At 44.2% G+C, this 26,373-nt stretch overlaps 1 protein-coding gene across 2 annotated transcripts in view; it reads left to right on the top strand.

The window, feature by feature from the left end:
• LOC119378928 (histone-lysine N-methyltransferase EZH2) overlaps nucleotides 1-22,786 on the top strand; it is a 37,557-nt gene extending 14,771 nt beyond the window's left edge. For both annotated transcript variants that reach the window (XM_049411762.1, XM_049411764.1), the window contains exons 8-17: nucleotides 7,646-7,737; nucleotides 8,264-8,474; nucleotides 8,644-8,831; nucleotides 11,870-12,131; nucleotides 12,203-12,316; nucleotides 13,312-13,373; nucleotides 13,432-13,527; nucleotides 21,256-21,337; nucleotides 21,406-21,571; nucleotides 22,720-22,786. In XM_049411762.1, coding sequence (XP_049267719.1) covers nucleotides 7,646-7,737; nucleotides 8,264-8,474; nucleotides 8,644-8,831; nucleotides 11,870-12,131; nucleotides 12,203-12,316; nucleotides 13,312-13,373; nucleotides 13,432-13,527; nucleotides 21,256-21,337; nucleotides 21,406-21,571; nucleotides 22,720-22,780 — 1,334 coding nt within the window. In that variant the 3' untranslated portion in view covers nucleotides 22,781-22,786. The remainder of the gene's footprint in view (nucleotides 1-7,645; nucleotides 7,738-8,263; nucleotides 8,475-8,643; nucleotides 8,832-11,869; nucleotides 12,132-12,202; nucleotides 12,317-13,311; nucleotides 13,374-13,431; nucleotides 13,528-21,255; nucleotides 21,338-21,405; nucleotides 21,572-22,719) is intronic.
• Nucleotides 22,787-26,373: the final 3,587 nt, after the last annotated feature.

Below are 26,373 nucleotides of genomic sequence, written 5' to 3'. Positions count from 1 at the left end.
GAAGAATAGACATATCACGCATGGATGTGACGTAACACGTGCCAAACAAGTGCAAATGTCTCAACCCTGCGAATTGCAAGGTAAATATATCTGAAACTATGCTTTGCTGTGCAAGCGTCTGGCTTGCTTACACCCCGTAGCCTTGGTAGTGCTGAACGATAGGGATGAGATGGACTATAGGTGTATTAGATAGGCAGGGTGAGGAATGTTGAAATTTCAGGTTGGAGATTGTTATAGTCTTGTCAAAATTTGAGAGAGGACAGAAAATGATCAAATTTAAATTACCAGAATGATTCATATTAGGATAAAATTTCCCTTGAGTGGATAAATTAATCACTGTTAAAAGATAATGACTTCTAGCCACCCCTGTAGCAGGGTAGCTAGCAGCTACCTGCAGGCCTCTAAGGTGACAGCCAGCTACAAACTGACATCTCAGTGATGCTTCACACCTACCGGGCGCGAGGACATACCGTGGCGCCACCCTGCGGAGGCATCCCTGTGACCTGCAAGGTTGGACTGCTACGCCAGCCCTCTCCCGCACAGCCCGCAGCCGCTTTTGCGTCTCCGTTTTTATTAACCTTGTGGCTCTTCACTTCGACGAAATCAGTAAAATACTGCGGAGGGTTCGTCGCTGGCTGTACTAAATGCTAAATAATTGCGCCGAAAAAATGTTATGCTTATCATAATGCCTTAGAGAACGCCCTGACAGGCGACGTTGTCTGCTATGGCCACCTGAATGGAAGCCACAGGGGCCGAGCGTGCTGCTTTTGTATAAGGTGATGAAGCATTTTGTGTCGAATTGAAGCACCAAATGGACTTTAGCACGTGCTCGAGGCAAACGCACATGTTTTTGCTCCAAGAAATGAGTGCAACCGTGCAACTTCATTCTTAAAATAACAGAGAGCTGAGCTAGTTGCTAAGTATTCATGTTAAAGAGACAGGGCATGCAAACACGGACACAAGATAGAAGTCAAGACACCAGAAACGCTGCTTCATTCATTGTAGGTTTGTATCTAAAAAATGGCCGTGGTTGAGATGAGAAGCATGTGCAAATTTACGTTCCTGTTTAGCACCCATATATCTCTATGAAGCACGACGCCAAGCGGATTCTCCATTTTGTGGGAAGCAACCAAGCATGCTTAGAGCCGCATGCAGCCTTAACCTTTCTGATATGCCATTTGGAGGCAAACGCAAGAGAGCCATACGCACACGCGTGCCTCATTCGGAGTTGTAGCTAGATAACACGAGCACAAGTTTCTCTGCGGCATGATCTTAATATTGCCTGTTGCTCCTTACTGTGCAAATTTTCTACGGTTGTCACAGGGTGCACCTTTGATCGCCATCTAGTCACATAGAGATAAAAATTTTCTATGGTTGACTCAGTTTTCTAGCTAGTACAAAAGGGCCAATTGCGATCGAAAAATACGGTACCGATCAGGCTCGATTGTGATAGCAAATGCACCACGAGCCAGCCGACCGTATTACTTTGCACACTTGAATGAGCATGCTGCAAGGTGTGGCTTATCATGGTCTAAATGGCAACATTATGTTTCAATGAAAATACCAGAGTCCAGCCTTTACAGCTTTATTGATAAGCAGTATGACACTTCGCTGCTGCTGTTAGAGAGAGAATCAGTGTTTGAAGCTGGCCACGTTTTCGCCTGTGGCGTAAAACAACATAGAGGACAAGTGACACTGGCTATAAGCCCGTTCTACAGACATAATCTATAAGCAAGGGACCCCGTGGGCTGAAGTGGAGAGTCGGACGAAAGCCCGTGTGGTTGGGAAAACACATGAGGCCAATTAAAATGGACACCTGAGGGGGGTACGCAGACTGTGGTGGAAGTTTTGTCGGCGAGACTGGTTACTTTCAGCAAAGATTCAAGCAGCACATGTATGATGTAAGATGCAAGGTTTCATCGAACATCAATGGCCCAGCACGCAGAACCAAAATAACGGAGAGAGAAAATAACTGGACTTCTCGGCTTCATCTTGAACCTCTGACATTCTCAGACAACGGCGCACACGCTTAAACGTAATGACAGCAACCTTCCACATGTGTGCGCATGTCACTACGTCATATTTTAACATACATAATTGTACTGTTTGCGCATTCATTCTTCGTTGTGAACAAGGCTCCCGTCAGGGAGCTGAAACGTTTTGCTCTTGTGTGAACATGCGTGGTCGGTGTCCATATTAGCCCTATGGGCTTGAAGTAATAACAAAAGAAAGACAGGTGACAGCGGCATCACGCTCTTGCAAAGCAGGGTAAGGATAAAAGTGAAAGCTCCACCTGGCTCCTTCGCGTACGTAGCGCACTGTGGCACTGAGCAGAAAAGTACCACGCCGCCGATAACATTTACTGCACTTTTCTGGATTGTGTAGCCTCTAGGGGTCCGCACACATACAGTGAGAGCAAAACAACGCTGTTCAAAACGGAAAATGCCGCGAAATCGCGGTTAAAAACAGCACATTCAACCGTCCGCTTCCCTTCACCAGAGCTAGGTGAGATCACGTGATCCAACCCTGCACGTCACAGCGATTGCAGCGCCCGTGTCTCCAGTGGTGGGCCTCGCGCCCATTAATGAGTAAATACTGTCATGAAGCCTCCCAATAGCGTCTGCAGGGTCGTGACACATCTTCTAGTCGGTGCTTATTATATGCGTGCATACACTTGCTTCTGTGCATCATGGAAGCGTTCTACAATTATTTGTGCAGCTTATAGCTAATAATCCTGTAGTACTGTGGGGCATTAGCCATAATGCGTTGAGCCAGAGACAACGTACTGTACACATATAATCGCAATGGAAGGTTCTTATTCGCAACATTTTTTTTATTGGTTAGACTGCTGGTTGTTTGGTGAGGTTTATTTTTATGTTTGCAGTGATGTTTTGACACCGGTTCCTTGCAGAAAGTGTACGTGCCATGTTCACTCTTGTCACTAATGCTTTGCCACAGTAAGCATTTTGTATGTTGTGGTGAAGCGAACATATGGCATTCTTCCATGTGAAGAAGAGCCTGATTAATGGCTGCTCTCTGGCTGTTAGCCTTGTCTCTTTGTTTACAATAGAGCAGCATTTCCTGTTTACACAATAATAGGAATCTGTGCCATGTAGTTAGTATATATACACTTATTGGTGTACTGTTTAAAGTGATACCAAACACTTTTTTTTTCTCCTTCAAATCTGCTCGAAAACCACACTTCTCTGCTCCCAGAATTGCTCAAAATTCTATACTGGCTGGATCACCACTGCATATGACGTCCTTTAATCCACAAAAGTTGCACAGTAAATGACTTTAAAGTGGCTTGGGTAATTCTACAGTCCACACAGTTTTTTTAGAAGCAGTTTCCTTCCATGGCTTCATTTCATGTTGACTTTATACAAAAGATTAGTCTTACAGAGCTTTCATGGTTCAAGAACTTTGTCAAGGCTGTCAATGATTATGACAGTACATGTGGAAGCACATTGCATGTTCATACATCTAGGCCAGCATTTTATAGAAATGCATTATGCTCGATATGATGCTACTCTCATTATCCACCACCCGCCATGGTGGTCTAGTGGTTACGGTGCTTGACTGCTGACCCGAAGGTCATGGGATTGAAACCTGGCCACCGCGGCCGCATTTTCAGTGGAGGCGAAAGTGCTTGAGGCCCGTGTACTTGGATTTAGCTGCACGTGAAAGAACCCCAGGCGGCCGAAATTTCCGGAGCCCTCCACTACGGCATCCCTCATAATCATATCGTGGTTTTGGGACGTTAAACCCCAACAATTATACCAGTTATCATTATCTCATTATTCACTGTTCACTGCTGCCTGATCTCAATCATAATGTGGGTGGACCATCACTCTGGCCATTGGCCAAGCATGAAAAGCATGAAAAGTCGTTAGCCTTGGAAAAGATAGGGTCTCGTCCTGGCAGACTTGATGCCTTCAGGTAGTATGTGAGGGATGACTGGTCAGCTGCCAGCTCGTAAAAAGATCACGTGCTACATGACGCCAACAGGCAGAAAAAAAAAAGTGTTCCACACTCGCCACCATGGCTGTGATTGGCGCTGACTAACACTCCTAGGTTTAAATCCTCATATATACCCCACAAAGTGGACGGGAGGATGACCGCCGCCGTAGCTCAGTGGTAGAGCATCGGACGCGTTATTCGAAGGTCACAGGTTCGGTCCCTGCCGGCGGCAAGTTATCTTTTCGTCCACTTTACTTTCTTCACATTTATATTCTAAGTACTACAGATAACACCCCCTATACTTTCCTTGGCGTTATTGTCTGTTAGTTCTCATTAATATAGTGTCTAACAAAGATAAACGAGCCCTTAAGAATCATCTCCTTTCCTTTAATGGTACCATGTCACAAAAAGAAGTAGCGTCATTTCTAGAGCACTGCACAGGCCCGGCCCGGCCCAATAGCCCGGGCCGTCCGAAGCGTTTCCTGGCGGGCCCGGCCTGGGCTCAGGCTTGAAAGTGCGGGCCTTGGCCGGGCCCGGGCTTGAGGCTGCGGGCCGGGCCCGACTCAGGCCCGCACATTAAAAGGCCTAAGTCAGGCCTTCAAGCACACGCGAACGTTATGCATTGCATGGTCTAAGGCATTCCGTGCCAAGCTGAAGTGACCATGCAAAGAGCTGGCTTTTAGTAAAGCTTAGCAAAGAAAATAGAAAAGCAGTTGAAGTTCTATTTTTTCATATGTATATATATATATATTCGTATGCTAGACCTGATGGGACAAAATCGTGCGATCTAAGTAAATACATGTGCACCATCGTAAAAATAACAGCACTAACAATGGGTCATATCAAGGTTGTTCCCATGGGAGGAATAAAAATTTCGGTCTTTTATTTGAGGTTGACACATACGGTACATTTCATTTATATTCCTTGGTATTACGTGCCAAAACCGCGATATGATTACGAGGCACGCCGTAATGGGGACCGGATTAATTTCGACCACCTGGAGTTCTCAAACGCGCACCTTAAGATAAGTACACGGGCGTTCTTGCATTTCGCCCCCATCACAATGCGGCCGCCATGGCCGCGGGAATCGCACCCGCGTCCTAGGACTTAACGGCGAAACACCTTAACTGCTTAGCTACCACCGTGGGCAGAGCAACATTTCGATGCATGTACACACTGGATTTTCTGTGCGATCGCCCGCTACAAAGCGCAAGGCATCATTAATAATCATCATCAACTTTCTAATATCCTCTAGTGGGCTCGCACCGGGCCTGGTCATGAACACGCGTACCCTGGATAAGTTTAGTAATGAACGCCCGGGCCGGGCTCGGGCTGGGTTCGGTCATGTACGCCCGGGCCCGGGATTGGAACCACGGGCCCGGGCCAAAAAATCAGGCCTGTGCAGTGCTCTAGTCATTTCACTGCGTTGCAATGTTACAAGATAATTTTACCAAGCTCTGTTCATGTTCGTGATTACATTGCACCAAGTTTTACCCACCTTTGAAAAATTACAATAAAGGAAAGAGGGATGTAGATGGACATAGTGAAATCTATCAACTGTTAGAAAACATGTTTACATGTCGATAAGATGAAAAGGCTGAGGGGTAAAGTCATGAAGGGTAAGGTCAAAGTTATTGGAAAAGTGAAAACAAAAACAGAAAAGGAAGCATGGGAAGCTCTCACAATCCAAAAGTACCAGTGCATAAGCACTCTCTCTATCATGCTCGCAGAAGCCGAAATTGAGCTTGCGGGACAGAAGTGGTGCAAATGAACCCTATAGTTCTGGCTATCGCGTTGTCACTTGACATGACATTACCTTATGCTTCCCCTCTTCTAACAGAAAGAACCACTTGGTAGTTTCCAATACATCCTTCTGTGTCCCTTTTCCCTTGTAATTGTAAAATTCAGCACAACGCAAACATGAACGTGCACCAACTAGCCCCTTTCATTGGTTCACTCTATTAATTAATGTATTCTTGGTGTTTTTGCAGTAATATTTGTGTGTTGTCATACTCAGTAAAACATGCTTAATGTTGTTAATTTTGTGTGTTCTTTCCCAGTCTTGTTACCAATTCATACTTGTTGCAGAGAATTTACCACATCACAGCATCTGTTTGTCATAGTGCACAGGAAAACGACGCATGCTGCATACATAACCTAATTACATCGTAACATAACAGTCTGTGTTAGATGATTATAAATTTTCTTGCATATTGGCATACAGCAAGATCTGGGTTGGCGAGAGAAAAGGAGCCTCTGCCCATAGTGCACCAGATAAAGAGATATCTTTGTTTTAATTTTGTGTTAATTTTATTTAAATAAGAACTATCAAAATTGATGCTGCTTGTTGCTTGTACTAATGCTTTGCAGGGCACTTGACAACAAACAAGAAGTCTCTGAAGAGCTGTGAACTTTTTGCACAGCAAAGGCATGCTCGAGAAAGCCTTTCCTAGGGCATTGCTGAAAGCTCATTTTTATTATTTCTCCTTAAACATAAGTGTACACAGTGTGAATCATCCGGCAAGTTGGAAGACACAAGCTAACATAAACATCAGTCATTGCATTTCATAGTCATCTCATGCTACATCATGCTTGGAATGAGAACTGCAACATTTAGTATCCCAGCTTTCTTTTATATTAGCACACCTTGGACCCCTTCTTTGTAATTCTTTTGTGTTAACGTAGTAATGGATGCTATGCATGGCTGTGACCCTTGCTTAAGTAAATGCTATTTTACTTAACACAGAGCAAAAGAGACAGGAGAGCCAATTTTGGTGTGAAGACATGGATCCAAATTGCTCGTTTGTGGGATGTTTTCAGCACTTTGCTACATCTAGGATCATTTTTGCATCTCAGAGGTTCTAAGAGTGTCAGCCTCCCTGTTTTTAACTTGCTGTGCAAGAGTGCACATTTTCCATTTTCGTCTGTCATTAAAAACATATAACTGCAAGACACAGGTGACATAATTTTCGCATCATAACCTAAGCCCATGATGGTCTAGGAGACCTTGGCAATTTTATGCTATGGTTGAGACATCGCCTTTAAAAAAGAAACAGCCATAGGCAAATTTACCCACAAGAATAAAGCACTTGTTTTGCTATTTGCTCCTGCTTACTGTTCTTCGGCAGCATTGCCACACTGGCTGAACAGCTGCATGACTAAGGCATCATGCCATTAAAACTCTTGCATTATTGCTAGCTGGCACATTATCATGTTGCCTCGAAAATAGGCAGCCATGCTTTATTGCTTTTGTAGACAACCGAAGGATGTGCTTTAAGTCATCATGTTTCACAGGATGCCCCTGTATGCACAAAATTCTTCTGTATCTCCTGTGGTATCTTGAAAACAGGAGATACAGAGGCATATTATGTTACAAGTGTAGTCATGTGGACACTTTTCCTTGTAGCTTACTTGTAAGGTTTTCTGTTCTTCTTAAATGTTGCCTTGCCCACAAGCAGTACACAAAAGTTTAGTGAGCACACTTACTGAATACTGAAAGGGTAGAGAAAGCACAAAATGGAGAAAATGTCACGACGAAAAAGGAAGAATGCTTGGCATGATTGGTCTCTGCAGCTTAAGGTTGGTGTCCTGTGTATACTTCAGTCTAATACAGTCAGCACTCCTGTCTGTCTTGCTCTGTGCTCCTTTGCTCTAGCACATGCTAATGTCGGTTGGTTCTTTTCAGCATTCCATCCAGCACCAAGCCAGTACAAGCGGAAAAGCTGTGACATGAAGCTGGACACTGAACCATGTGGATCACATTGTTACCTCCACTTGGTGAGACTGAAAGACACTGTAGTTTTTGTTTTTGTTTTTTTGCAATATATCCCACTACTACCTTTGAAAACTGTGATACTAGTACTAAATTTGTAATGTCCATAGGTTTTCAAGAGATGCCATTGCATAAATGGCACTGTAGGTAACATTAAAATACCATTAGTGCTAGTCATTCAAAACCTGTGGATTGCCTGCTTGAACTTGATATTTTTCTTCTGTGATATACTTTCATGTTAATTGTTTGTCTTGCTTTCTGCCAATGTAACTCTGTGGTTTGCTGCAAAAATTTAAAAAATTGAATGCCGGTATTGAGAGCAGCAGAAGTATTTATTGTGCTATGGCTTAAATGCACATAGGTGGTAAGGTGTAAACAGTCTGCTGTCGTGGGCTTCTGATGGTGTATGAGTTCGCTATAATTTTCACTCTGTGTACATGCATGTTTTGTAAGCTGCAGAATTGTGGTCCATTACTTCTCATGCCATACTGCTTAGTTCACTGCAGAGATGAACTTTCTCAATTGCCTTAGGATTCTGTGAAGGCAAGGCTGCAAGCAAAGCTCAAGGAAGAAAGGGAGTCATCGGAACAACGCAAGATGCAGAAGCAGATTTCCATGGACAGTGGGAATGAAGCGAGTGGTGAAGATAGCAATGACAGCACACGCACAAATAGCAAGAAGAGTGACAGCTCTGAGAAGGACTTAGATAAACCAGCACAGATGACTGTCAACAGCTTGTCAGGTTGGCTGCCTTCCCCATTCTTTTCATTGGCATATTGTTACTGGAGATATGCAGAGCTAAAAGTACATTCACAGTGTTGATTCACAGAGATTAGGTTCATTACAATTACCATTACTCGTCTAAGTGTTAGATTTTCTTCCTTAATTAAGCCAGCTACACTTTCTTACAGGGAAATCATTCGAAAGCAAAGCTTCTCGCCTGCTTGCATCACTTGAACCTGTAGTGCAGCCATCACAAGAAGAACTTCAAGAAGAGTGGTCTGGAGCAGAGCAGTCACTTTTTCGTGTCCTGTGGCGAGTTTTTTATGGCAACTACTGTGCACTTGCCACACTCATTCTTAGCAAGACCTGTGCTCAAGTAAGCCATAATTCATTGATGTCTAATGCACTTGCTGTAGCGTGAAAACCTGATGTCTTATTTATTTGCAGTAGTTGTTAAAAATAGACACAAGCGTAAAATCTCACTCATTGTGGTAACTTAGTGGCTGTGGTGTCGCACTACTGTACAACTGTTGCAAGATGAAATCTCGACTGTGCCGGCTGCATATTGATAGAGATCAGACGTTAAAATGGCTATGTACCGATACTACATTGGGTGGAGGTGATGTGCCAACAGCATAAGAGAATTATGGAGTCGGTGGTATATCTTGTGGCTTTTTTGACGATGCCATTTTTGATACTAGATAGCGACACAACTATTCGTACCTTTTAACTTCTTGTCTCCTAGTTTGTCTGCTGTAAATCATGTCAAGAAATTAAGACTGCATTAGGTAGCAATATTCACAGACTTTCTAAGTGTTCCAAAAACCTTTGTATGACTTCATCAAGATAAGGATTCTGTTCTCAATGAGTTCTATTTAGTCCTGCACACATCATATTTGTCTAACCAGCATGTCATAATATGCTGGGTGCCTGGGTATAAAGGCATTGAGGGTAACATGCTCACAAATGCCACATGCATAGCAAAAAGGCTAATAATTCCTGCTGTATGCTTGATGCCTTATTTGTGCAGGAAATGGAGAATGTACTGGCATATGTGGTATGCTGAAAGCCTTGTAAGCTTCACATAATTATTTTTCGCTTAGGGAATTGGTTGTCGGTACTAACCCACTCATGACATCAGTGATGTCTGATTCTGTCATCTCAGAGTAGAATGCACATTTTGATGCACTACTTGCAGACTTGCAGACTTGCAGTGATCTACTAGTCTGTAGTAGATGTGATGAGATCCTGACTGTTGTTCATGCCCTGCTAGAGTGCCAAGAAGTTCAAGCAAAAAGGAAGAAAGACTTACCCGTAGCTTACCAAGAGAACGTCCCTGTCCCCCCCCCCCCCAACCTACAAAGTTTCAGGGCATTGAACGGGTTTTTTCTGCGTCAAATGTACTGATACATTATATCAGTGCAAAAAATACAAAGCGTCCACTGTGTGTTTGTCTGAATAAACAAGAAAAACTAGAGGCAAGATGTGAAGAAGTTTATAATAGAAGCAGCTGATATAGCAGCATTTTTTAGAGCACATAGCGGCAGGTGGTTGTGTTAAAGGGCTCTTAAATTGTAGTGCTAATGGTATGAAATATTTTAGTATATTTTTTTTATTGTAACGTACCCCTTATACTTGCAGCACCCTTTACAGTAAGTCCTTTTAAAGGAGCACTGACACCCAAATTTTGCATCTTGTTTTTTCTGTTGCGATAAGTAGTTACCGACCCACTTATCACAGCTGGAAAGCTTGTTTGCTCGAGCGCATGACCGTTAATTATTTGGAGACTGTTTTATAGCGCCCAGTCGCAGTTTCGGTTTCAGAGAGCGCTGTTAGGAATGAGGTATCGTGGCCCATCGCTACCGCCACCTTTAGGTTCCGATGTCGTCCCTCAGGCTCGCTGCTGGGAATACGCGTCGTTGCATCCCTCCTCTGGAACCGCTGTTGGGACTTGGGTTGCGTGGCCGGTGCGAACACGGGTGTGTATCGTGCTCGGAGTAGTCAGTAATGGCAAGGTGAAGAAGGAAAAGATTTTATGTACAAACTATTTACATATTTTTGCTACCAGGCAACATGACTGCCAGCCCGACCACGTCGGCTGGTTCGACTCCGTTCGAGTCGTTCTCCTTCTCCTCTCTCCCTGATCGATGGACCGGCACGGCCTTAAATCCTCTAGCCGTCCATTGTCCAGCTGACGGTCCGCCGGTCGCAGGTGTTGACGTTCTTCTAGTCTCTTGACCGTCCGCCGGCCGCAGGTGTTGACGGTCTTCTAGTCTCTTGACCCTTCGCCGGCCGCATGTGTTGACGGTCTTCTAATCTCTTGACCGCCCGCCGGCCACAGGTGTTGACGTTCTTCTAACCTCTTGAGCGTCCGCCGGCCGCAGGTGTTGACGGTCTTCTAATCTCTTGACCGTCCGCCGGCCGCAGGTGTTAGCTCTTATTCAAGTTCTCCCAGTTGCGGTCTCAGTTGCAGTGGGTGGAAGCGCCTTTGTCTGTCCCTTCCATCACCCCCAGGAATGCTGCTCTCAGTCGTTAAGCAGCGTGAAGGCATGACGACTGGTTTCAGATATCGGGGCCAGCTGGGCGAAGACGCCGTTTTCCCAGGATTGCAGACAAAGCATGCAGGGGTTGATCCCTGCTTCCACGTTCGGTCAGGTGCTCTGGCACAACAGCGCCAAGGGAGGCGGGACCAAGAGTGGTGGCTATGTAAACATAGCCACCACTCTGATGCGTGCACCATCTGATGCGTGCACATGAGCACCGCGTGCATCGACAACGCCTCAGAGGGCTGCTAGGATGCCCTCTGAGGCGTTGTAAATATGCGTGACCCCCCCCCCCCCCAAGATGCACTGCTAGGAGAGAGAGGTCTGCTAGGAGAGAGTGGGAGAGAGCGCCCGCAACAATCGTGGCAGCCAACGCAAACTCGTGACCCAGGTGGCGGTTGGTTGTTTACAAGAACACCAAAGGTGTGTTTCGTGTGGAGTGGCATGATGCACACTTTAAACGTGATTTTAAATATGTTCTAGGCTGTATTATTTGTTGATATTTTGTAGATGATGCGTGTGTGTCCAGAGAAATCCATCCCACAGGTGGTCTCGCCTTCGAAATTTTGTGTCAGTGCTCCTTTAAGGCCTCTGTACAGCCACATCATACTTTCACTTTGTCCCTGATCATACCATCCACTTTATGATATTATTTCTTTGCGCTCTTTGGCCATCCTCAGCACTTGTGCCCCATAATCGAACGTACACCATGAAGCGCGACACCACAGTTTTATGGTGTGCCTACTCTTTATCTGTTTCATCAATTGTGCTATGTGCTATGCGCTGTTTTCACCCCGTTACAATGATTGAGTCATATTGTAACCAATGCAAGTTCCTGTTAGAAGTTATAGCTACTGTAACATTGTTGCAGGTGTATGCATTTGCACAGCGGGAACTTGCAGATCTTCCACCTGAAGAACACGTACACGACAGCACACCACCTCGTAAAAAGAAGAAAAAGCATAGACTCTGGTCCATGCACTGTCGCAAGATCCAGTTGAAGAAGGACAGTTCTTCTAATCATGTATACAACTACACTCCCTGCAACCACCCAGGCCAAGCTTGTGACCAAAACTGTCCTTGTGTCATGGCACAGAACTTTTGTGAAAAATTCTGCCACTGCAACTCGGACTGTATGTATTTGTTCCCTACTGACTACTTTATTAAAGAGCTGGATTAATTCTTGCTTGTTTCAAACACTTAGGTCAGCAGCGGTTTCCAGGGTGTCGCTGCAAGGCACAGTGCAACACCAAGCAGTGTCCTTGTTACCTGGCTGTACGAGAATGCGACCCTGACCTTTGCCAGACCTGTGGAGCCGGTGTGTTTGCTAAATCCTGAGGGTTCTGTCCTTGGTGTTCTAGTGCTATCACAAGCTAATTCCACTTAATCCAATAGCCGCTCGGCACGAGCACTGACATCACACCATAACCTGTAATCTGTAAAAATGGTTGGCTTTCTGTGTTGGTTTCTTACTGAAAGAGCTATCTAAACTTGAGCTAATGTACTTGCAGCAAAGATGAAATGTTTAATTTCTGTTTATTTATAAACACACTGTTGAGATATTACAATATTTTGCAAGCGTAATATATCCTGCAGTTATGTCTGCACCTATTGCAACAAATATCGCTGCACCGTCCCTTATGATTGATTGGCTTTTGTACTTAAATCATAAGAAACTTCGCCCTTTGATTTCCTAGATCAGTAGTTCTCAAATGGGGGTCCGCAAAGCTATTTTTGGGAATCCGCAAAACCCATGCTCGGGGGGAAAAAACGTTTTTTTTAAGCCACACTATACCCCGCGACAGCCCCTTTTGATTTTCGGTATGCTTCACCACATAACAACTTTGCATTGCGGCGGAGCTGACCTATGCTTCTCCATGAGATGGCTGTGAAGCTTTTGTTGAAGTTTTCTACGACATATGCATAGCATGCTTTTTCCAGGCTTGCATACGTGAAAAGCAAACAGCTAGAAACAGGTTGAATGTGGCCGCAGACCATACAACTAATCGGCAAGCTGTTGAGATCGAATTGGCATGGTATTTTAGTTTGACGGTTCTTTGCCAGATAGAAATAAAAGGCACCTATTTCACGCTGCATGTTGCATTAATTTATGACCCCCACTTTCACTCACTGCAAGGGGTGCCCCAATCGCTTCCACCGGTCTACAAGGGGTCCCTGAAACATCCATGGCTGAGAACCACTGTCCTAGATTGTGGTAGGCATGCCTCACTTCACTGCAGCCTTCAGGACATTTTAGTGAAAGTTAGTGTATCTCTCATTGTGCATGTGTACAACAATTTTCTCTCGTTACAGATCAGTTTGATGTCCAAAACATTTCCTGCAAGAATGTGAGTGTACAGAGAGGCCTGAGAAAGGTAAGACACAGTCGTAGTTTTTCAAGATGCTGATTGAGAACAAGTCACAAATTTTCAGCACCTGCTGCTTGCACCATCTGATGTTGCTGGCTGGGGAATATTCCTGAAGGAGACAGCTCAGAAAAATGAATTCATATCAGAGTACTGTGGAGAGGTAAGTAACATTTATTCCTGGTCATTGCTTCTTCGCTAACACAATGCATCATAGTAGCTGATTGATGTACGCTAGTCTGCCTAAGCGTTTGCTGCTACAAAATTACATTGCCTTATTAATTTATCAGAAAAAAACTTTATTTATTGGTGATCTCAAATGTACTTCAGTGAGGCAGCCATGCAAGCTTGTATGATTGCTTGGCAATATAAGAGAACCATGAACATGTAAATCTGCGAATGGTAAGGTGCAGACATTAGTATGAGACAAATTAAAATGCCACTGATGAACGTGAATATGTTGGGTACAGGTTTTTGACAAAATGCTGTGATAGTCTGGCACCTGTCATCTTCGCACATGAACTCCTCCGTCAGGCTGAGATACTTTGGCGCACCTAAAGTTACAATAAAATGAGTTGTTAGCAAAAACTCTGACTTTCTAATTATTAATATGAGGGCGGTTGTTTATTTGGAAAAGTTGCTGGACTTGACAGTTTTTTAGAAACCCCAATAAACTTAATTGCCGAAATTCGAGTCCATGATTGAGGCAGGCCCATAGCAAGGGGGAGGGTCCTAGCCCCCTCCCCCCCTTTCAGGTTCGGTCCCTGCTGGCAGCAAGTTAACTTTTTGTCCACTTTACTTTCTTCACATTTATATCATATAAATAACATCGCCTATACTTTCCTTGGCTTTCTTGTCTGTTAGTTCTAATTAAACAAGCAAGAGAGTTCTTTGCGATTATTTAGAGTTTAAGAAAGAAACTATAAGCACTACAAAACAAATGCAAAGAATGGTCCATTTATGTATTTGAGACAACATACCATTATTTCTGACCAGATTCTGCTGGGACGTGCCTTTTTTTTTTTCGAAGTTAGTCATGTAAAGTTCTGGTCTAACGTAACACAGTGGCGGTATTTCTGGTGTCAACAGGAACTATAGCGATTGCTTGCCATGTGCGGCCATTGAAAATGCTGCTGCAGTGGGAAGCCAATGCGTAGAGTCGCAGCCGCTCATTTCGTCGTGGTCCACATGCTGGTTGTTTCGCTCGAAGCGCCGTTGAGAGCGCTGCAGTATGGTGGTGCATGAGCGCAGTCACGTGGTTTTATGTAATATTTTGCGGGTTTTCTTTAAACGCTAGAAATAATTACCACACAGCATGTGTGTTGCCTTAAAAAATTGGATTGTTCATTTTGAAATGCCCTTTACAACGTAAAAAAAACGCACTTGGCCCTAAAGTGAATATTAAAATGTTTGCATAATTGATCTTAAATAATTAAACACCCTAATTAGCAAAACATGATGGCAAACTATATGTTGTCGGTTTCATTCAGTTGCGATTAACCACTTTTTTTTCAATAATTCGTTCTAGTTATGTGACACACCCTGTATATTTGGTAAACTTTTGGTAAACTCAAATAAATCTTAAATATTTGGTTGGTCTGCTATGTTTTCAATGTATTTTAAAGCTACTTAATTTAAACTTCTACATTGCACAAATTTGGTTAACTTATACTTTTTGCTCTTCCATGCATGAAATTATGTGCTGCCTTTGTCACTTGTAGCTGAACCAGGGGTCTAGCCAGATTTTTTTTTTCAGGGGGGGTCTGACCTCCCTTTATGTTTGTGCATGTATTTGTGTGTGTTTATATGTGTGTGTGTATACACACAGTATGTAAAAATATCATAGGGAGGGGGTGAACCTTCCAATTCCCCCTTCCGGCTACTCCACTGAGGTGAGCATTTGTGTTTTTATATCAATAACAGTCACAAATAAAGCTGAATGCCTGCCTGTAAAGTGTGCCAACAATCTCATAATAGCCAAGGAAGAAAGAAGGAAATAAAAACCGGGACGGTCTTGCTTTGATCTATCACGTGCTTAGGTCACTTTCGCCGTAGTATACTGGTATCATGCGGAAAATTGTACTTAAATTAGAAAGGGGCTACTAGCTGTCGCAAGACACAGCATATTTTATCCTTTAATTAAACACACGTGCACACATCGTATAATTATGAGTACCAGAGGATCACTGATGTCTACAAGCTATGGATGGGCGAATAGTAAATTTGAGGTTTGAAGCGAATTCTAAGTGCATGGAGATTTGGTAGAATAATTTAGAATCGAATTGTTCAAATTGTATGTATATCGCATATTATGAAGAAAAATTAACATTTTTTGTCATGACCTAACTAATTTGCACTTAAACTAGGCATGTGTGGATGTCACTTTTTTGGTTCGAAGCAAAATTGAGTAGTAGCAAGACCTGAATAGCAGCATGGTGCAAGTTATAAGTGGTACAATACGTTACGTTATTACTATACTTAGTGCATATAACCCCGTATAACACGGTTTTAAACATAAAATATAATTGAGGTGAAGGTCCTACGTACATTTAACCTTGAAGCGTGGCTTCATTGCATTGCGAATTTCCCCTGGATGGCGGTTTCACGGCTTAGGACCCCCACGCTATACTAGTGAAACCACCTTTACAGGGGATTATATGCGGTCAAATATATGTACAGTGAAACCTCGGTGATACGATCACGGCTCATACGAATTTCGGGTTGATACGAATTTTTCGTTGGTCCCGGCCAAGGCCCATTGGCCTGCAATGTAATGGAGTACGGTTGTTGCGAACCGATTTTCACCAAGCGACGTTTGATACGAACGTGCGCTACCGCCCAGGTACGGAGAGGTGCTTTCCGCGCTGTCGAGGAAGGCGCGCCAAGCACGTGCGAGTGCGGCAGCGCAAGCGTGTGCATGCGCGCCGCCCCGCCAAATCGTCAAAATCATGGTAAAAAAAAAACACGTTTCTTACAGTCAGAATAAACCTTCAGAGGCGCGTCACGGCCGCCGAGATTGTGTGCGCGAATCTTTGAGGCTCTTATGTGCCTCCGTGTGTCTTCCTGTTTAGATTACAGAGGACATTAGCGCCATGCTTTCTTTTTCTAACGCGTCGACGCGGGCTGCTGTCGTTGTTACTGTGTTTACACGTGCCCGCCTCGTGCATCAGACATCCTATGAACGGTGGACGACGACAGAAAGAAGGCAAGGACGGTCTTGGTGAAGAAGTCAGGCCTCACAACGTCAACATGCGCCACCGTTGAGGTCTTACTTGTGCAGGTACGGCCGTAAATTTCCCAAAAAACATCCCGAACACCTCCGCGATAACAAAATCATAACACAGGACCGTGGTTCTGTAATGTTGTGGCCTTGATCCATCACGTCAAAGTGCTTCTTTAGTTACTTTCGCTGCAGCACTCCGTTGTCATGCAGAAAAGCACACAAAAATTTGGAAGGGGCTACTGCTGTTGCGGGTCACAACGCACCTGGTTCATTCATTAAATACGCGCATACGGGCCGTATATTTACGAGTGCTGGTAAGATTGCCGACATCTAATAACTTAACTGACAATCAGTCAGTGTTCTTCCTGACGTTGCTGCGGCCTTGAAAAACAGTAAACGAAAATGTATGCCAGCTTTCTTTTGTCGCATGTTAATTTTCCATGCTTTCTGGTGATATGAATTTCGGATGACGCGAATGTTTTTGGTGGTCCCGTGAGATTCGTATCACCGAGGTTTCACTGTATTTTCATTCATTTCGAATAATCCAAATTTGTGTCGAAGCAAATTCAATTACTTTGATATTCGTCCGAGTATTCGAAGTGCCGGAATATTCGCCCATCCCTAAAAACCTTACTGGCAAACACGCAGAACTGTTTCTGCTGTTGCTGTCACCCTGAGAAACAATAGACATAACAACATAAGTTGGTATACTGCTGAGTCATCTTTATAAGAACTCCTCATAATTCATACAAAATCCTGGGGTCCCCTCGAGTTTTAATTAAAGGGACACTAAAGGCAAATATTAAGTCAATGCTGATTGTCAAAATAGCATTCCAGAAACTTTGTACTGCTTGTTTCATGCCAAGGAAATGCTTATTTTGAAACAAAATCACGTTTTAGTGGTCCGCACGGCGTTAGTGCACTTTAAAGGGACACTAAAGGCAAATATTAAGTCGACGTTGATTGTTGAAATAGCGGTCCAGAAACCTCGTAGTGCTGCTTTTGTGCCAAGGAAGTGCTTATTTTGAAATAAAATCACGTTTTTAGTGGTCCGCATCGCGTTAGCACGCTTCAAATCTCCCGCCTGAAAATACGACTTTCATACGTCACTGCTGCCGTGCCCAACGTTGCCCGCTTTTACTGCGCGGCCGCCGACACTAGTAGCAGCCGAGCGGAAGTAGCGGGACCCACAGTAGCAACAATGGCGCTGCGGCAAAGACTTGCTCGGATGGGCACATTCAAAGCCTTCACCAAGTTGCGGTTGCTCTCGTAATCCTCAGTACGAAAGTGCAGCGAGCACACACGCAGAGGTTTTGACTGTTTAGCAAACTGGCGCAATGGCATGACACTAAGCCACTTCGAGCGTAAGGGTTCATTCCGCGGCACCCAGTGAAAAGACACACCGGTTTCCTTGCTGCAGCACTGGCGTTGTGCACCATTCGGGCATCCGGCAATATCACACGCATGCAGCATTTTGTCGAACTTTCTGTCAGAGCGACTTTCACGAGCGCGCAAAACACGCACGGCAGTGCGCGATCCCGAAACTACCACTGAGATGGGCGAGGCGCAGTTCGGCGAAAACGGAACCTTTGAACCACGCGCGCCGTTCCCCATGGCAACACCACGGAGGTTTTGTTTTCCGTGAATCAAGCGGAAACAACCAAACAGCATTTTATTACGTCTTTTGATGCTCGGAATGTTCTTTTTTTACTGCTGCTAGTTTGATTACTATTGATTTATTGTAGGCCGACTTCCATACGTCATCGGGATCATTTCGAAAATGTCCCACTCGTGGCGCTCATCATGTGATACATTTAGCTTAATTTCTCGGTAAGTAGGGCACTGCTGTTGATAATATTGCTATTTTAGAATTTGTCATACATTGGGCTTTCACTCCGATATAAATTGTTATTTGCCTTTAGTGTCCCTTTAAATCACCCACCTGAACGGGCCTTCTGACATAGCAGTTGCCGTGCCCAACGTTGCCCGCCTTTACTGCCCGGCCGCTGACGCTACGGTTTCTTGCACAACAGCGGCGATCAACCTTGCCAGGATGCAGCCACGGGCCACTCCAAAACTGTATAGTTCACTGTAACGGAGCTCAGCTTGGCCAGCAGCAGCAGAAGTAGAGTATCGACTGGGCGAAAATAGCGAGAGCCAAGCACACGCAGCAGTATGTGATACCGAAACTACCAATGAGACACGATTGCGTGAGTGAAGCACAGCTCGGCGAAAACTGAACTTCTGAACCACTCACGCCGTTCCCCATGGTAACGCCAAGGGGTTCTTTTTTCCATAAATCAAGCAAAAATGAAAAAGCAGCATTTTATTACATCTTGTAATGCACAGAAGGTTCTTTTTTGATCACAACTAGTTTGATTACTAGTGGTTAATTGTATTCAGGACTCTTGACGTCATCGGGATTATTTCCAAAATGTCCCATTCGTGGCGCACATCGTGTCGTAAATTTACCGTAATTTCTCGATTAGTAGAGCACTGCTGTTGATAATGTCAACGCTTTTGACGTTTTCACACATTGACCTTTCACTCTCACATAAATTGTCATTTGCCTTAGTGTCCGTTTAAGAGTCTACTGTATGTATGCATATCTAGAAGCTGAAGCACGTGAGTGTGGCCGCACCCTTCGAGGCACGTCTCGTGGATCAGCACACAGCGAGTGCTGAGCCACTCCAGGCTGTCTTGAGCTGCCGTGCATAGGTCGGCAAACTCACTCATGAGTCGACTCACTCAGACTCAGATCGAGCCGTGAGTGCGAGTCTGAGTGAGTCCGATTGAGAAAAAATTTAGCGAGTCTGGTTGAGGGAAATTTTGGTGAGTCTGAGTTTGAGTGAGTCCGGTTGAGGGAAATTTTGGTGAGTCTGAGTTTGAGTGAACCCTAAGCACAAAATATATTTCTTGAGTGAGTCTGAGTGAGCTCCACATTTATTTGCCGACCTATGGTGGTAACTACTCATCTTCAGCGTTACTATCAGCCTTATGTCGGCTCACGTTTATACTCATGTCTACTCACACCTACTTCAACGAACTAGTGTTCATATGCCAGCTCAATATTTGATCACAGGTTCAAGTTACTGAGGGAGGTGTTTTTACCCCATCCCGCAAACTCTTTCACGAGAAGTGCATCATAAAAATATCTCGTTTGAGTCATATCTTTCAATAAAAATGTCCTTACTGGATTGCGATCACTGATAACTCGTATTTGAAGGTACGATATTAAAATGCGTATCATAGAGCACTGGTTATGCGAGATATTGGCGTTAAAGTGCATTGAAACAGTGATCGAAATAGTTAATTATACGCGAATAAAGTCGTGAGTCGACTCACTCAGACTCAGATCGAGCCATGAGTCGGAGTCTGAGTGAGTCCAGGTGAATAATATTTTGGTGAGATTGAGTCTGAGTGAGTTCGGTTGGCAAAAATTTTGGTGAGTCTGAGTCCGAGTGAGCCCTCTGAGCAAAATGTATTTCATGAGTGAGTCTGAGTGAGTCCCTGCCAGCGGCAAGTTATCTTTTTGTCCACTTTACTTAGTTCACATTTATATCCTAATTACTACAAATAACATCCCCTATACTTTCCTTGGCATTATTGTCTGTTAGTCCTCATTAATATTGTGTCTAACAAAGAAAAACTAACCCCTTAAAAGTAACATTCTTTTCTTCCTTCATAACGAGGGTCTCGTTCTGGCAGACTTGATGCCATCAGGTAGTATGCGATGAATTATTGGTCAGCTGCCGGCTCGTACAAAGATCACGTGCTACGTGACGCCAACCGACAGAAAAAGAGTGTTCCACACTCACCGCCATGGCTGCGATCGGCGCTGACTAACTCTCCTAGGTTAGAATGCATATATATACCCCATAAAGTGGACGAGAGGATGACCGCCGCCGTAGCTCAGTGGTAGAGCATCGGACACGTTATTCGAAGGTCGCGGGTTCGGTCCCTGCCAGCGGCAAGTTATCTTTTCGTCCACTTTACTTAAGTTCACATTTATATCCTAATTACTACAAATAACATCCCCTATACTTTCCTTGGCATTATTGTCTGTTAGTTCTCATTAATATTGTGTCTGACAAAGAAAAACGAGCCCTTAAAAGTAACCTTCTTTTCTTCATTCTGAGTGAGCTTGACATTTTTTGCCGACCTTTGCTGCCGTGCACTGATTGTCTGCCGTTCAGTGATTAGTGAATTCAGTGCTCTGAGGGTTGTGGCCACACTTCTGCTGTAACATTGATTTCACATGCTGTGACAGCGCAATTCACACCACGTTATCACAGGCACTCGTATTTTTACTGATCGAAAAGTTAATACAGCCTACGGAGAGCTTGCTTCAATGCCCACTTGCATTAATGCACTGATATTTTTGGTTTTACAGTTAATCAACAAAGTGAAAGTTTTGTTAATTCACAACTAATTACCACATATTACACGTCACCACAAGAACACCACCACTGATGGCATGCATGTCTCCAACGGGACTCCTTTTATTTTGAAATGTCTAGTCTGAAATATTACATCGTCTCCACCGATAAACCTGCCAGCAGAACTCGAGCATTTTGAGAAAAGTGTGGATATGTCATTTTTTCTCTACCTACACTTTTCCGTTGCAGCCTATAGCTTACACAATTTGGTTTGTAACTTTACTCTTAGATCATTTCACAAGATGAAGCCGATCGTAGAGGAAAAGTGTACGACAAGTACATGTGCAGTTTTCTCTTCAACCTAAACAATGGTAAGGGCAAAATTGACTTCATTTATCTTTACATAGATCTTGACACCTACACTGATGGTTTCTTATAGATTTTGTTGTGGATGCCACTCGTAAAGGCAATAAGATTCGGTTTGCAAACCATTCCATTAACCCAAACTGCTATGCCAAAGTCATGATGGTGAATGGAGACCACCGTATTGGCATTTTTGCAAAACGGCACATTCAGTCTGGTGAAGAGTTGTTCTTTGACTACAGGTAAGCATCTTCTGTAGTTCCGTGTGTATTTCTTGAATGCTAGAGATAGTAACATGACAAAGGTGCATGTGCTTTAATTTTATGGAAGCTTCAGTTTCATAAGAGCTTTAATCGAGTTCGAGAGTATCAAAAAGCCTGTGCCAATGATGCGGGAGAGTTATGTTACCAATTTCGAACATCATTGGTTATTTTCTTGCTCTTTTTGTAGCCGTAGCCATCTGTTCCATGTTAATAACTGTACATGCCCTGAATCACCACAGGAACAATGCTTTGGCCTTTATTTGTTCAGTGTGCTTGTTTTGAATATAGAACCACTCATGCAAGTTCTGCATCTAGGATATTACAAACTTATAGCGAATGCAATGAGCATGGCAGCTGGTTGTTTACTCTCAAACTAAGTTGATGTGAGTGTCGCAAGGTGCTCCGTTTCATGTGTAGTTGCACAGCACACACTTTAAAATTGATTTTAATTATGTTCTAGGCTATATTTTGTAGGCGACGTCTAGGTGTCCACACAAATCCATCTCACCTTCCAAACTTTGTCTGCACTCCTTTCATACAGTAGTGCTTTTATAGCACATAACTTAAGGTACTTGATCACAAGAGCTCTGCCAATGAAGGTGGTAGTGCTTTTTGGAAATCTTACCACTGGCATATTTTCAGTTCATAGCATGTGTCATTAGTCATCGCCAAAATTTTATCACATGCACTAAATAGCAACTGTCATCAGGTCCCTGTACAGCTTCTTCACATCTCCATTTCATTATTCACTTCATTTTCACTCATTAACACTCACCTGGCGCTCTTTAGCCATACTTGGCCCTTGAACCACAATACGTGAAATTTGTCAGCAGCAGCATTTTGAAATGGTCAGATAAAAAGGCTACAATTATTTATTGTGGTTTCATAGCGTAATTACAGGGTCAACAACTAATCATTATAAAAATTAAAATACGACACATTTTAGTCTATTCATTTAGGGGCTTTAAACCACTCTTGGGTAAGTGCTGATTATATATGTAGTTTATATGAACCTCTTGTGCATATGCTCTTGAATTTGCTTTCCAAATTTGCAGAGTACAAATGATATTTCAGTATTCGAATTAATCACATTTTTATGGGGTTTTTTTTTTTTTTTTTTTTTTCAGATATGGGCCTACTGAGCAGCTCAAGTTTGTTGGCATTGAGAGAGAATTGGAATTCTTGTGATTTTCATGACCCTTTTTTGTCACTCTGTAAATAGGTTCTAAACAAATGCCACATAGCATGCACAATTTTGCCTCGTTTTCTAAACTTAAGTTGAGCCCTCTACAATAATTCTTTTTGACAGCACTGAATGAATTTCATCCAATAAATGAACTTCCCTACTGTTTGTAGTGTTGCATTCAGACAATGAACAATGGTTATTCACTACATAGAGGGTGGTCACTTTATGATGCGACCAAGTATTGGCCGCGAGATCGAACAGTCGGCACCTAGCGGTGAGCGGAAGAAACCCCGCGGTGTGGATGGCTCCTTGCGTCGTCTGCTAGCCACATCGCGTTCGCATGTGAGCGTACGTCTTGCACCGCCCTCAGAGGGCAGCTCATTCCGTTGTGTTGCACAGTATCGAATGCTTGTACATGTGCTTATAGGATATACACAAGCATCGGCGTCGGCAGGATTTTGCCTTGGGGGTGCAAACCAGTGTTGCATCGCGGCTGGGGAAGGGGGGGGGGAGAGCTGGCATAGCTTGGGTGGGGGGCAAGTGCCGGTGTGGCTTGAGGGGGGCAAGTGTCCCTTTTGCACCCCCCTGCCTACGCCCATGTACACAAGCATTTCGTCTTCCCAGACTTGTATGCACTCCAATAAGTGAGTGCATGCACGTGTCGGTATGACGCTAGGTGTAATCATCGTACCGTCCATTCGCCAAAATCACTTCACTGTGGGCCCCACTTTGTCGGTCAAGAACATCACATAGTGCATTTGGCGTCGTCCTAAATGAAAGAGGACTAAATGTCAAAGTGTGAATGTAGGATTTTGGCAACACAGTCTCGTAAAGTTTTGACGATTTCGAAACCCTTGTGATACCGCAACGCATGAACTAACGTCTGCAAAGGCCGGTTAGCGGTAAAAAAGACCTCAAGCCATACGTTTTCATGCCAACAGAAAAGCAGAGTGCACAAAGTTCTACTTCATCTAATTACGCAGAAATACAGGCTCCCTCTTTTTCTTTTTTTTAGCCGCTAGAGCAAGAAGTAAATACTTAATGGGTTCAGTCGCGCAACACTATTTATATTGTGGTATAGGCAGAACACAAGTTGAACTCGTACAAATAAAGCAAGAAAAAACATCGAGCACGGTGCAAAACACGACTGTGACCAAGGGCGTCCGCAGAACTTATTGCAGGGGGGTGCAGGGGGGGGGGGGGAGATCCGGCACTGACAGCTTTCACTGCCGCGACATGACGTGCAAGATTAATCAGTAGTGTGCAACGTGCAAAATTGGTTGGAAATAGAGAAGGCCGGGACCTGAGTGTGCTAATCAAGCTGTGTAGCTCACTGCTACCGCATAGAAAAATATTATCCGAAATTCCAGGGAGGGGCAGCTGCCCCCCCTTGCACCCCCCTTCGGACGCCCATGACTGTGACCGAAGGCCCGCACCCCATTTATTGGCAGATTGCGTTTCTCTCACAAGTAATAGGCACGTTAGGCCGGCTTTGTGCATTAACGTGGGAATGGAGGGCGCATATATCACAGGATGCAGTCAACAAGCTTTATTTGCCAACAAGCGACTGAAACCACCTACAGCAAAGCCCCGCTGCGTACATTTGTATACGCGCCGCCGACCGCATATCCACACTAACGCAGCGACGGTCCTGCCACCTATAGCCCGATTTGTAGCACAGGATATAAGATGGCATCCTCAGACTGCCATTTACCCTCCCACTCTGATTGTGCGTGCACTTTCTACTTATTGTGCAGCCACACTAGACAAAGTGCTGACTTATAATGCAGTTGCCAAAAATTCCCTGTAGACAAGCAAGGTAAGTGGCTGGTGAACCAGGTTCACCAAATGACTGACATTGTCTCCTACATGTTATTATTTGTCCGCACGGGATAGTAGAATCTGTGTAGTCGCCAACAAATTTTAGACAGAACAGGCACGGCAAAAATATTCATGTAACCTAAAGATAAAAAAAAGTTTCAAAAAGGAACGTCGACATCCATACATATATACAGTGTTTTTTGTTTTGTTTTGTTTTTAGACAATACAGAGTTTTAATAAAAAATGCTATGACAGTCAGGCCCCTTTTATCTTCGCAAACGAGCTCTACGCAGAGGCGGAAAAACATTGCCGCACCTAAAGTTACAATCAAATGAGAAACTCGTTAACTTTTAAATTATTAACTTGAGGGCAGCAGTTGTAGGACGTGACAGTTTATGGCATACACTTTTTTTTTTTAAATCCCGAAGGATGCACGTAATTTAAGATATTAATCATCGAAATTGAAGGCCGCGATCCAAGAGATATCGAAACTGAGCGCACTGGGCGCGCAGAAAATGCAGCAGCTGTGTTACTGGTGTTACGTCGCACCAGAAGTTCACATGACGAACTTTGAAAAAAGGCTCAACATTTAAAAAAGATATGCACTTTCCCATAGCTTTAGGTGAAATAAGCAGACGAAAGTATAGTGACAAGGGCGAGTAAGATGCTATATTTTATACGGCGGAATTTTAAGCAGGCTTCTCAAACCGTGAAATAAATACAGAAAAAAGCTCGTTAATACGGATTCCACGGGACCGGAAAAAATGTCCCAATCACGGAGTATAAATATAGGGACCTTAGGAGTAAAGACAGGAGCGGCGACTCCGCTCGTCTGGAAGGGACACATCGCGGGATCGAATCCCGGCCGGGGCGGCTGCATTTTCGATGGAGGCGAAAATGTTTGAGTCCCGTGTACTTCGATTTAGGTGCACGTTAAAGAACCCCAGGTGGTCGAAATTTCCGGAGCCCTCCACTACGGCGTCTCTCATAATCATATCGTGGTTTTGGGACGTTAAACCCCAGCTTTATTATTATTGGAAGGGACACATTGTGCAACGCTTGACCCTGCCTCACGGCGTGTTCGGCCGATGGCGCTACAAATGGAGAGAACTCAGAGAAGCTAAAATAGAGCACTGCAAGGGCCCGGGCCGGCCCGAAAGCCCGGGCCCGACCCGCGGGCCGGGCCGGGCCGTACGAAGCGTTTTCCGCCGGGCCCGGGCTGGGCTCGGCCTTGAAAGTGCGGGCCCAGGCAGGGCCCGGGCTTGAAGCCGCGGGCCTGGGCCGGGCCCGGGCTTGAGGCTGCAGGTAGGGCCGGACTCGGACCCGCTCATTAAAAGGCGTAAGTCGGGCCTTCGAGCACACGCGAATGTTATGCATTCCATGGTCTAAGGTATACTGTGCCAAACTGAAGTGACACGTGTGTGTGTGTGTGTGTGTGTGTGTGTGTATATATATATATATATATATATATATATATATATATATATATATATATTGTGCTGACGTTCTGCTGTACTGCTAGTTACAGGTTCCCGTTACAGCATCACGTGACAATATATATGTTAACAGCACTAACAATGGGCCAGATCACGGTTGTTCCCATGGGAGGCATAAAGATTTCGGTCTTTTATTCGAGGTTGACACATACGATACATTTCATTTATGTTCCTTGGTATTACGTGCCAAAACCACGATATGATTACGAGGCACGCCGTAGTGGCACCGGATCAATTTCGACCACCTCGTACTTCTCTAACGTGGACCTAAAGATAAG

The sequence above is a fragment of the Rhipicephalus sanguineus genome, chromosome 1 (genome assembly GCF_013339695.2).
Source record: "Rhipicephalus sanguineus isolate Rsan-2018 chromosome 1, BIME_Rsan_1.4, whole genome shotgun sequence".
Lineage (NCBI taxonomy): Eukaryota > Metazoa > Arthropoda > Arachnida > Ixodida > Ixodidae > Rhipicephalus > Rhipicephalus sanguineus.
Note: the sequence above shows the minus strand (reverse complement) of the source record. Positions and strands in the feature narration are given on the sequence as shown.